At 42.4% G+C, this 12,425-nt stretch overlaps 1 protein-coding gene across 2 annotated transcripts; it reads right to left on the bottom strand.

Annotated features, from left to right (window-relative positions):
• Nucleotides 1-2,018: 2,018 nt before the first annotated feature.
• LOC115175926 (tapasin) lies at nt 2,019-10,740 on the bottom strand. 2 transcript variants are annotated; one of them, XM_029735574.1, is made up of 9 exons: nt 10,572-10,740; nt 8,131-8,313; nt 6,007-6,255; nt 5,364-5,723; nt 4,780-5,103; nt 4,409-4,507; nt 4,232-4,260; nt 2,395-2,431; nt 2,019-2,067 (listed from the first exon to the last, which is right to left on the bottom strand). In XM_029735574.1, the coding sequence occupies exons 1-8, from the start codon at nt 10,627-10,629 to the stop codon at nt 2,420-2,422; spliced, it is 1,314 nt and encodes a 437-aa protein (XP_029591434.1). In that variant the 5' UTR covers nt 10,630-10,740; the 3' UTR covers nt 2,019-2,067; nt 2,395-2,419. The 2 variants fall into 2 exon arrangements, with proteins under 2 accessions (XP_029591434.1, XP_029591435.1); XM_029735575.1 differs by lacking the exon at nt 2,019-2,067 and adding an exon at nt 2,080-2,183.
• Between the last annotated feature and the right edge of the window lie 1,685 nt (nt 10,741-12,425).

Genomic DNA, 12,425 nt, shown 5'->3' with positions numbered 1-12,425 from the left:
TGTTCTAAAACCTTTGACCGGTAGTGTATGTATATATGTTATTATTATAATGTTTTATTTTTTAGGCTATCAATATTTATCTTATCAGTCTCAGAACCTATTTAGACAAAACACAAGTGAATAGCCAAATATGTATACATTTGTTATCTTTAATTTTGGATCAGGGAAGGCCATGTAGCTTAAAGTGATATGGCCACTGGAGATAGAGGTGAGGGGAGGGCTGGTGGGTCTGGGCAGCTGTTGATGTTAGTATGATGTCATCGTTTGTATGTGTATTTACTGTATTGTTGATAAAATATCAAATTAAATAAATAAATAAATACGGATCAGGGATTAGGCAAATACAGTTGCGATCCTTGCCTCTGAGAGTACAACCATATGGTAAAAACTAGCCAAAAACTCATCTCCATGATTTACAATGGAGTTGAGTAGTGATGAGTAGGGGCTGACTGCACCGGTCAGTCTATACTTGTAAAAGTGTCCATTCTTTAATGCCTACCTTGTACCTATATTTGTCCTGTGTATCCCCGTTTTCTTCTTTGGGCGCTACAATAAAAGTAGCGTTTTACGGGACCTCTGCCAAGGGATCCGCAGTTCGTTAAAATCCTCAAGAGTCTATTACTGCACCTGTGCATCAATCTATGTAATATATATTAAAAAAAACATCAAAATCCATCAATTTAAGCTAGAGATATGTTTTTTTTTTGTTGCATGGGCTGCATCTCAATCCACCACATCTGGCTATCTGCATCTGCGGTGGAAGATAGCCGAACTACAGGGGTGTTTGTCAGACCATGAGACAGCCCAAAAATAGGTCTTCTCACGAAAACATCTGTAGAGTCCAAACGGGTTGGCCTACAAACTATGACCACTATGGAAAAATGAGACTCGCACGAATACAATGGTGTTCCCCATTTTACGCTATGGGTGTTCCCTATTTTGCTCTACGGTGTTCTCCGTTTTACTCTATGGATGTTCCCTGTTTTGTTCTACGGTGTTCTCCGTTTTGCTCTACGACCCCCACAAGTGTCACGGGACTTGTCTGAAATCGGTAATACTGATGTGCCAACTTCTGTCTCTAGTGTCTGAACCGTTTGGGGCGACATAAAGGCATCCTTAAACTCAAAGCAGCCCATCATTGCACAGCAGATTTTTTTCATGTTGGAAGGGGCTGCTTTTATCAAAAACTAGGAATTACAGCACCAAAATAAATTAACGCGGTTACACAGGACCAACAAATGTACAAGGTATGCATTAAAGAATCAACGTTTGTACAAGTATCGACTGACAGTGACTTTATGTCCACACTCATCGCTGCTCAACTCCATTGTCGAGTTGAGTTTAGTCAGCTAGGTTAAAACCAAAGAAAAACATCAAGTATTCACATCCTTGAGTGAAGTTGTGTGGAAGCTGAAGCACCCCTAGTCAAAAGATCCTAGGATTTTCATATGATAAGTACTTCTTATCACATGACCAATAACACCAATTAAACAGGCAAAACTGTTTTGAAGATGAACAAAGGCTTTATTACATCCCATCACAAATAGTCTTCATTTTCTCAAAGCTGTTGCTCATTCCTGACGGCACATTAATCTAACAACTCTGATGTGATGGTAGGAACATCAATAAGAAAATAACTCTTCACAGTAGCCTATACAAGGCAAGATATAATTAAATATTACCCAAAACAAACAAAATGAAAACAATATATAAACACACTACCATGATGATTTAAAAAAAATCCAATTGAAAAGATTACTTTCAGAATCCATAGGAAGCAAATAATGACAGGGTTCAATCTTTAAATACAGGGTCCATTAACCAATTAGAACTACTAATAACACAACATAAAATTATCTGCATCCACATGTACACACGCTCATATGCACAAGTCTCTTAGTCTCCTAGTGGTTAGAGGGTTGGGCCAGTAACCGAAAGGTTGCTGGATCGAATCCCTGAGCTGACAAGGTAAAAATCTTTCGTTCTGCCCCTGAGCAAGGTAGTTAACCCACTGTTCCCCGGGCTCCGAAGACGTGGATGTCGATTAAGGCAGCCCCCTGCACCTCTCTGATTCAGAGGGGTTGGGTTAAATGCGGAAGACACATTTCAGTTGAATGCATTCAGTTGTACAACTGGCTAGTCCCCATTTCCCTTTCCCCTTCTTCGAGAGATTCATTCTCACACTGTTATAAAACAGTAGTTTAATTTGTCAATATTTAAATCAGTCATGTATTAAAATATCTTTACAACTAAAATAGTTTTTACAATATTATTGTCAGATAAATGTATTGTCAACTGCTGTCAGAAACTAAAAATCTTATTTCCATGTACCACCTTCCACAAACTGTACACTTTTATTCCTGAAATTCCAGCTTTGTTCCATTACACACTCACCTGGAAATCCCAGGTGTTTCCACATTTACTTCCCTTTCTGTAATTGAGAGAGGACAAGGATGAGCCCAATGTGTGTAAACTAACAAAACAGACAATGGGAGAAATCCAAAGATCTCATTCAAAATTCACTAATACACAAAAGATAATGTTATATAGTAATCCAGGGGCTGGAGTTTTAACTAGAGGGACACAGCTTGAGATAAAAACAGTTTTGGGAAAGACAGTGTTAGCTGGGAAATATACATAGATACAGTGCATACGGAAAGTATTCAAACTTCTTCCCCTTTTCCACATTTTGTTATTTTACAGACTTATTCTAAAAGTTATTGTCCCGCCCTGACCTGAGAAAGCCTTTTTATGTCTCTATTTAGGTTTGGTCAGGGTGGATTTGGGTGGGCATTCTATGTTCTATTTTCTATGTTTTGTATTTCTTTGTTTTGGCCTGGTATGGCTCTCAATCAGGGACAGCTGTACTTCGTTGTCGCTGATTGGGAGCCATACTTAGGTAGCCCTTTTTCCCACCTGTCCTTGTGGGTAGTTAACTTTGTTTGTGGCACTTTGCCCTGTAAGCTTCACGGTCGTTTTGTAATGTTTATTGGTTTTGCTGCCGTTATTTCAATAAAGAGCAAAATGTGTGCTCACCACGCTGCACCTTGGTCTACTTCATCCGACGATCGTGACAGTTAATAAATAAAAATTGTCCTCATAAATCTACACACAATACCCCATAATGACAAAGAGAAAACAGGTTTTTAGAAATGTAATAAAAAACAGAAATACCTTATTTACATAAGTGGTCTCCATCATTCTTAAATGGAAGAAGTTTGGAACCACCAAGACTCCTGGCCAAACTGTGCAATCGGGGGAGAAGGGCCTTGGTCAGGGAGGTGACCAAGAACCCAATGGTCACTCTGACAGAGCTCCAGTTCCTCTGGACAACCATCTCTGCAGCACTCCCCTAATCAGCCCTTTATGGTGGAGTGGCCAGACGGAAGCCACTCCTCAGTAAAAGGCACATGACATTCCATTTGGAGTTTGCCAAAAGGCACCTAAAGGACTCTCAGACCATGAGAAACAAGATTATCTGTTCTGATGAAACCAAGATTGAACTCTTTGGCCTGAATGCCAAGCGTCACGTCCTGGCACCATCCTTACGGTGAAGCACGGTGGTGGCAGCATCATGCTGTGGGGATGTTTTTAAGTGGCAGGGACTGGGAGACTTGTCAGGATCGAGGGAAAGATGAACGGAGCAAAGTTTAGAGAGATCCTTGATGAAAACCTGCTCCAGAGCGCTCAGGACCTCAAACTGGGGCGAAGGTTCACCTTCCAACAGGACAACAACCCTAAGCACACAGCCAAGACAACGCAGGAGTGGCTTCGAACATCTCTGGAGAGACCTGAAAATAGCTGTGCAGTGACGCTCCCCATCCAACCTGACAGAGCTTGAGAGGACCTGCAGAGAAGAATGGGAGGAACTCCCCAAATACAGGTGTGCCAAGCCTGTAGCGTCCTATCCAAGAAGACTCAAGGCTGTAATCACTGCCAAAGGTGCTTCAACAAAGTACTGAGTAAAGGGTCTGAATACTTACAGTATGTAAAAAGAATATGTCGGTTTTTTATTTTATACATTTGCAAAATGTTTCGCTTTGTCATTACGGGGTATTGTGTGTAGATTGATGAGGGGGGAAAAAACGATCTAATCCATTTTAGAATAAGGCTGTAACGTAACAAAATGTGGAAAAAGTCAAGGGGTCTGAATACTTTCCAAAGGCACTGTACATAGTAGTTACATGTAAGTACAAAATATGTCTGACAACATTTATGAAAGCGTAATCACCTTCTCTTGTGTGTTAGCAACATCGGACCCTATAAAGACAAGAAAAGGACAAGCATTAGATTGACAAACAAGATCCAAATTCCTTCTTTGGATGGACACAGTCGCTTTACAGCTTCAACATCTTACGTTACATTAGTGTAGTTTTTGTGTATCTTAGTTCAAACTGATTGTAGTTACCAGAGCTAAAAGTCCAGGAGACGACCTTGATCAAACCATAGATCCCCAGGGCCACAGCAACCATCGCCATATAGTCCTCAATGGAGGGAGCACTGACACCTGATTGGGGTGAAGAGATAGGGAGTAAATTTAAGACATACGCATGAGTGTTGTATCAAGTCAAATGTTTTTGACTTTTCAGATCAACATAATTGCATATCAGTAATTATACTAGTGTGCCTAGAGACACTGGCCTTAACCACAGATCTAGGATCAGATGACCTTACTCCAATCCTAACCTTTGCCTTTACATGGATAGAAATATCTGTCTCTGAATCAATGGATAGTGGTAACATCCATAAACTTAATGCAGCTCTATTAAATTCTCTCACCAGTGATATTGAGGGTGACGCTGGCCCGCCGGGTGCCTCCACGGTGGACGGCCACACAGGTGACCTCCCCGCCGCGGCCCAGGTCTAGCTTGGCTGAGTCCAACTCCACACGGCTGGTCTGGCTGTAGGTGCTGTCTGGGCCCTGTCTGTGGCCCGTCACACTGCCCTGACCCAGGGGGCTGACCCTACCGTCCGGCCCTGTTAACACCCAGCGGAACTCCAGGGAGAGGGGGTAGAATCCTGACGCCTCGCACTGCACCGTCACCACCTGGCCGGGCATGGAGAGAGGGAGCGGGGAGGGGAAGATGGAGAGGGAAGGAGGCTCTGGGAGAGATAGAGGGAGAAAGAGGAGGGAGAGAATGAGGTAAGATAGGATAATACACACTTATGGCATGTAATCGAATGACATTCAGTTGACCATGACATACCATTATAAGAATGTACTGTATAAGGAGTTGCAGTAGTTATTTCAGTGAATAAATATGTAAAGACAAAGGGGTTGAGATTCTACCAAACAGTTCTGAAACAAACATTGCAATGGTTTAGTTTTGGCCGACTAAACAAGCATATTCATCTCTCCTCACCTACTATCTCCAGCTCCACTGCCACCTGAGCCAGGAGATAGGGCAAGTACACCGTGCAGATGTAGGTTCCTGAGTGGCGCACTTGAGCTTCCTGCAGGATCAGTGATGCATTTCCTGTCTCGTGCAGAGCCGTGAAGTCTAGCCCCGCTCCCTCTTCCTGGGTCTCTGCAAATCGGTCTGTCTTGCCGTCGTAAGCCAGGACCAGACGGCCATCGCCCCTGAACTGGTAGCGCCACTCCACGGCGAAGCCAGAGCCAGAGAGAGGAGAAGAGGCATCCACCCAGAACCCACAGTCTAGAACAACTGGTTCCCCGAGTCTGGAACGGATCATGAAGGTTCTACTGGACACACTGAGCAGCACTGAGAGAGAGGGGTAGGAGAGAGACTTACACTTTTAACACTACCTTACCTGTGACATTACGTGATAATGAACATCACAGGTTGCTATACTTCCTCATGGTGTGTGACAAATTCATTTCAATGATGGTTAATAATAAGTCATTATCACTGTGGTGTTGGTAACTGTATGTCATTTTGATTAGAAGTCCATCTTTATCACTTGTAATGGTTATACAGTATATGACAATCTGTCTGACGTTTACAACCCTTGCTCAAGAAGAATGTCATTCCTTTTCAATCATACCCTTGGGTTCCTTGGTTGCCGTGGGAGCACGCATGACATTGGAGAGGCGCAGCTGTCCGTCAAAGCCCTGCAAGGCAGCAGTGTACCAGTCGGCTTGCAGGTAGAGCGGACTGTAGGCAGAGACCGTGAGTGGGACTGTCCATTGGACGGTGGATGGCTGGGGCATGAAGGGGTTGATCTCACACTGTGGCTTCTGGACTGAGCCTTCTGGTGGGTGCAGAGAAGAACTGCAGAGGGTAGCTGCTGGGTCTGAGGAGAGAGGGGGAGATTTGTCTATTGAAGTTATCCTTTCAATTAAATAACATTTATTTTTCTGAAAAGCTCTGCCTACAATGGCAACGCTCTTGTAGCCTTGTATGATTTAAATTACAGGCTTGGTGTCACACCAAATTGACTGACTGCACCTGTAACAGCCACTGGTTTGTCACTCAAATCAGGCATAATTTCTAAAGAGATTGTCCTATTTAATACAGTTGAAGTCGGAAGTTTACATACACCTTAGCCAAATACTTTTAAACTCAGTTTCACAATCCCTGACATTTAATCCTACTAAACATTCCCTGTCTTAGGTCAGTTAGGATCACCACTTTATTTTAAGAATGTGAAATGTCAGAATAATAGTAGAGAAGGATTTATTTCAGCTTTTATTTCTTTCATCACATTCCCAGTGGGTCAGAAGTTTACATACACTCAATTACTATTTGGTAGCATTGCCTTTAAATTGTTTAACTTGGGTCAAACATTTTGGGTAGCCTTCCACAAGCTTCCCACAATAAGTTGGGTGAATTTTAGCCCATTCCTCCTGACAGAGCTGGTGTAACTGAGTCAGATTTGTAGGCTTCCTTGCTTGCACACACTTTTTAAGTTCTGCCCACAAATGTTCTATAGGGTTGAGGTCAGGGCTTTGTGATGGACACTCCAATACCTTGACTTTGTTGTCCTTAAGCAATTTTGCCACAACTTTGGAAGTATGCTTGGGGTCATTGTCCATTTGGAAGACCCATTTGCGACCAAGCTTTAACTTCCCTGACTGATATCTTGAAATGTTGCTTCAATATATCCACATAAGTTTCGATCCTCATGATGCCATCTATTTTGTGAGGTGCACCAGTCCCTCCTGCAGCAAAGCACCACCACAACATGATGCTGCCACCTCCGTGCTTCACGGTTGGGATGGTGTTCTTCGGCTTGCAAGCCTCCCCCTTTTTCCTCCAAACATAACGATGGTCATTATGGCCAACAGTTCTATTTTTGTCTCATCAGACCAGAGGACATTTCTTCAAAAGTACAATCTCTGTCCCCTTTTGCAGTTGCAAACTGTAGTCTGGCTTTTTTATGGCGGTTTTAGAGCAGTGGCTTCTTCCTTGCTGAGTGGCCTTTCAGGTTATGTCAATATAGGACTCTTTTTACTGTGGATATAGATACTTTGTACCTGTTTCCTCCAGCATCTTCACAAGGTCCTTTGCTGTTGTTCTGGGATTGATTTGCACTTTTCACACCAAAGTACGTTCATCTCTAGGGGACAGAACGTGTCTCCTTCCTGAGCGGTATGATGGCTGCATTGTCCCATGGTGTTTATACTTGCATACTATTGTTTGTACAGATGAACGTTGTACCTTCAGGTGTTTGGAAATTGCTCCCAAGGATGAACCAACCTTGTGGAGGTCCACAATTGTTTTTCAAGGGTCTTGGCTGATTTCTTTTGATTTTTCCATGATGTCAAGTGAAGAGGCACCTAGTTTGAAGGTAGGCCTTGAAATACATCCACAGGTTCACCTCCAACTGACTCAAATTATGTCAATTAGCCTATCAGAAGCTTCTAAAGCCATGACATAATTTTCAGGAATTTTCCAAGCTGTTTAAAGGCATAGTCAACTTAGTGTATGTAAACTTCTGACCCACTGGAATTGTGATACAGTGAATTATAAGTGAAATAATCTGTCTGTAAGCAATTATTTGAACAATTACTTGTGTCATGCACAAAGTAGATGTCTTAACCGACTTGCCAAAACTATAGTTTGTTAACAAGAAATTTGTGGAGTGGTTGAAAAACAAGTTTTAATGACTCCAACTAAAGTGTATGTAAACTTCCGACTTCAACTGTATATAACGATAAATACTGACCAGTGATGTAGTAGACTTTATCATGGTCTGTAGATGGTCCCTGCTTTGATCTGGTTTCTTCACTGTCTGGGTCTGTATTGATATAAAGTAGTGACTTCTCCTGGCTCATAGCAGCATGGAAGCCCCCACCTGGTTTCTCCTGGACAAACCAGCACTCCAGAACTGGACAACTTGCTCCATAGACTGGAAGAGAGAAGGATGAGGGAGTTGTGTGAATGTGAAGCCAACCAATGTGGGTATGTGAAAAAACAGAATTAAATAGAACAAAACTGTATCTCTATGGGTGAAGTGATGTAGACTACTGTAGAATAAGGATGGGTATGAAAAGGAAATCAGAATAGAAACAAGTTATTGAGTAATGATACATGCTTAGCATTAAGACTGTGAAAATAACTCTAAATCTCTATACAACAGCATGTAAATGAATATGCCAGCTTTATGTAGGGCTGTTTTCCCGTGTGCATTTTCTACAAGGTATATACACTGCTCAAAAAAATAAAGGGAACACTTAAACAACACAATGTAACTCCAAGTCAATCACACTTCTGTGAAATCAAACTGTCCACTTAGGAAGCAACACTGATTGACAATACATTTCACATGCTGTTGTGCAAATGGAATAGACAACAGGTGGAAATTATAGGCAATTAGCAAGACACCCCCAATAAAGGAGTGGTTCTGCAGGTGGGGACCACAGACCACTTCTCAGTTCCTATGCTTCCTGGCTGATGTTTTGGTCACTTTTGAATGCTGGCGGTGCTTTCACTCTAGTGGTAGCATGAGACGGAGTCTACAACCCACACAAGTGGCTCAGGTAGTGCAGCTCATCCAGGATGGCACATCAATGCGAGCTGTGGCAAGAAGGTTTGCTGTGTCTGTCAGCGTAGTGTCCAGAGCATGGAGGTGCTACCAGGAGACAGGCCAGTACATCAGGAGACGTGGAGGAGGCCGTAGGAGGGCAACAACCCAGCAGCAGGACCGCTACCTCCACCTTTGTGCAAGGAGGAGCAGGAGAAGCACTGCCAGAGCCCTGCAAAATGACCTCCAGCAGGCCACAAATGTGCATGTGTCTGCTCAAACGGTCAGAAACAGACTCGATGAGGGTGGTATGAGGGCCCGACGTCCACAGGTGGGGGTTGTGCTTACAGCCCAACACCGTGCAGGACGTTTGGCATTTGCCAGAGAACACCAAGATTGGCAAATTCGCCACTGGCGCCCTGTGCTCTTCACAGATGAAAGCAGGTTCACACTGAGCACGTGACAGAAGTGACAGAGTCTGGAGACGCCGTGGAGAACGTTCTGCTGCCTGCAACATCCTCCAGCATGACCGGTTTGGCGGTGGGTAGTCATGGTGTGGGGTGGCATTTCTTTGGGAGGCCGCACAGCCCTCCATGTGCTCGCCAGAGGTAGCCTGACTGCCATTAGGTATCGAGATGAGATCCTCAGATCCCTTGTGAGACCATATGCTGGTGCGGTTCGCCCTGGGTTCCTCCTAATGCAAGACAATGCTAGACCTCATGTGGCTGGAGTGTGTCAGCAGTTCCTGCAAGAGGAAGGCATTGATGCTATGGACTGGCCCGCCCGTTCCCCAGACCTGAATCCAATTGAGCACATCTGGGACATCATGTCTCGCTCCATCCACCAACGTCACGTTGCACCACAGACTGTCCAGGAGTTGGCGGATGCTTTAGTCCAGGTCTGGGAGGAGATCCCTCAGGAGACCATCCGCCACCTCATCAGGAGCATTCCTAGGCGTTGTAGGGAGGTCATACAGGCACGTGGAGGCCACACACACTACTGAGACTCATTTTGACTTGTTTTAAGGACATTACATCAAAGTTGGATCAGCCTGTAGTGTGGTTTTCCACTTTAATTTTGAGTGTGACTCCAAATCCAGACCTCCATGGGTTGATAAATTGGATTTCCATTGATTATTTTTGTGTGATTTTCTTGTCAGCACATTCAACTATGTAAAGAAAAAAGTATTTAATAAGATTATTTCTTTCATTCAGATCTAGGATGTGTTGTTTAAGTGTTCCCCTTATTTTTTTGAGCAGTATATTATGCAAAGTATCTATTCTTAAATCAGCAGTTAAACCAATAACAAAGCGAACTCCCCACCACTGTTTCAGGGGAATGGGGCTGGAGAAATGCGACCACTCTAGATTATATTTTGTGGGATACGACATTTGAACTAAACTCATGATCCATCTATAAATTATATTCTTCAAGAATCAATGGGTACATATCATTAACTTATAAGTCCAAAAATGAATGTAGCAGCTGCTGATTGCCCCTTTAACTCAATAAAGTTTTTTTCATTTATTGTAATTAGCTACAACCTAAGGTTAATTGAGTATACAGAAGATAGAGTAACAATGCCACCAGTAACACATCCATCACCATATCAAATGTGCAGTAAGAAAAGCTGACCAATTTACCGTGCATGAAGTAACTAAAGGCAAGAAAGGATTGCAATATTGTTGATATATTGGTCATGTTAGTTTTCGACAGTGTCCTCGACTATTCTGTAGTCTGATGGATAAGAAAAAATATGGAGAAATATGTCTTCAGACTTCCACTGTAACTCCCCACAGCAAACTCTAGTTTCACTTTCATTTTGCAGACAGACACTGACATGCGCATAGCCAGACGAGACATAGACAAAGCACCATGTTAAGCAGTAAAAACAAAAATAGTCCAGTATTGTCGGTTTAGAAACTATGGAAGAGTATTAGGGCCAAGTGAAGAGGGAAAAAAATTAACAGTGACAGGTGGTACTTTGATTATTATTTTTTGCAATATAGTAATTTTAAAAAACTGGTAATATTTCTAGAATAAAGTGGCAATATTTCAACTTCGAGAATAAAGTCGAAATAACATTTCGTGAATAAATTGGCAATATTTCAAGCATAAACTCGACATTTAATTTCGTGAATAAAGTCGCAGTTCTATTTCAATATTAGCACATGGTATTTGGTTAAATGCATGTCTCCCTTGGCTGCCTTTTGCTGTGCGCGCCACCGTTGAAATGCCTGAGGTTGTCTCTTTTTGCACATAATAACCATAATAACCATAAGTAGGCCTATTAGGACCTGGAATAAGTTGTGAAGAAATAAAGAAACTCAGTGGTAAAAATAAGTCAATACACTGATTTTATGAGGGACAAATGTTAAAACGTGAAAAATAAATTGAGTTCCAAACTCAGAGAGCTTGTGCACACATTGCAGAATGCACAATCAACACAAGATGGCGCTCCAACACTACACCGCTGACAAGAATGGTCAAGATCACATGATTTCTAAAGAAACAAGGATTTAGGGAATCTGTGGACAACAAACGGAACAGTACAGCTCAAGAGAACTATTTCATGTCACGCACGCACACACAGATTTGTGATGACAGGCAACTTCTACGTGACGGAGTATGGTGAAGTTGCCTTAAAAACGCTGATCTTAGGTCAGTTTAGAATCTTAAGATTAGGGGGGAGGAGAAGCTGATCCTAGATCTGTACCTTGAGGAAACTTTTCCACGGAGCTACAAAGACAACCAAAAGTCAACCCAAGTGCTATATACTAACTGAACTTGATTTGGTTATCCCCTTCACACACATACCAGAACACACTGTGGGAGTGGCAAAAATTCCAGAACAGATTTTAATTGGGGAGAAAAAAAATCGAAAAAATGACCAAAGATGACTTGGTTGGATGTGTAGGCCTGTTACTGTAGTTATGGTCGAAGAGTTTCAGCCAGTATCCACTGGCTCTGTTCTAGTTCTTTCAGTAGCCTGAAGTCGTTGTGACACAAAAATACTTTTTAAAATGAAAATAATGTAGGCTAATAAACAAATAATGTGCCAATGTAGTCCAACATCCCACACAGCAGTTTGGATATGAAAACCATGTACTATATAGGCTCCTAGACTAGATGATGTGTCAGTGTGTCGGACATCTCACGATGGAGGGTAGATAGACACAAGATGGCTGCATACTGACTCTCTTACAGGAAAGGGTGTAGGATTTACCTCAACAGTGTTTGACTCCACCCTCCTCTGTATGTGTGTTTGTGTGTTTCTGTGTGTGTGTACACAGTACTTTCCATTGCATTTCTATGATGTATTATTTTATTGCTGTTTTTCAATGTGATGATATAAAATTATTTAATATTAAATGGAGCTAAATCCAACATGATGCACCTCCTTCAATGGGTTACATACAGTACGCCAAATAAACTCCATAGACCTTAGCCTGAGATACATATAGGTCTATTATGTCATCCTCCAAAACCACAAGCCC

The sequence above is a fragment of the Salmo trutta genome, chromosome 36, assembly GCF_901001165.1.
Source record: "Salmo trutta chromosome 36, fSalTru1.1, whole genome shotgun sequence".
Classification (NCBI taxonomy): Eukaryota; Metazoa; Chordata; class Actinopteri; order Salmoniformes; family Salmonidae; genus Salmo; species Salmo trutta.
Note: the sequence above shows the minus strand (reverse complement) of the source record. Positions and strands in the feature narration are given on the sequence as shown.

Bases quoted from the DNA above. Each gene is read 5' to 3' on its own strand.
- LOC115175926 (XM_029735574.1), bottom strand. From the start codon at position 10,629: ATGACCAATATATCAACAATATTGCAATCCTTTCTTGCCTTTAGTTAC. The intron at 5,724-6,006 runs GTATGATTGAAA...CCTCTCTCTCAG, and splicing joins GGCAACCAAGGAACCCAAGG to TGCTGCTCAGTGTGTCCAGT. The intron at 4,508-4,779 runs GTGAGAGAATTT...CACCCCAATCAG, and splicing joins CGTCACCCTCAATATCACTG to GTGTCAGTGCTCCCTCCATT.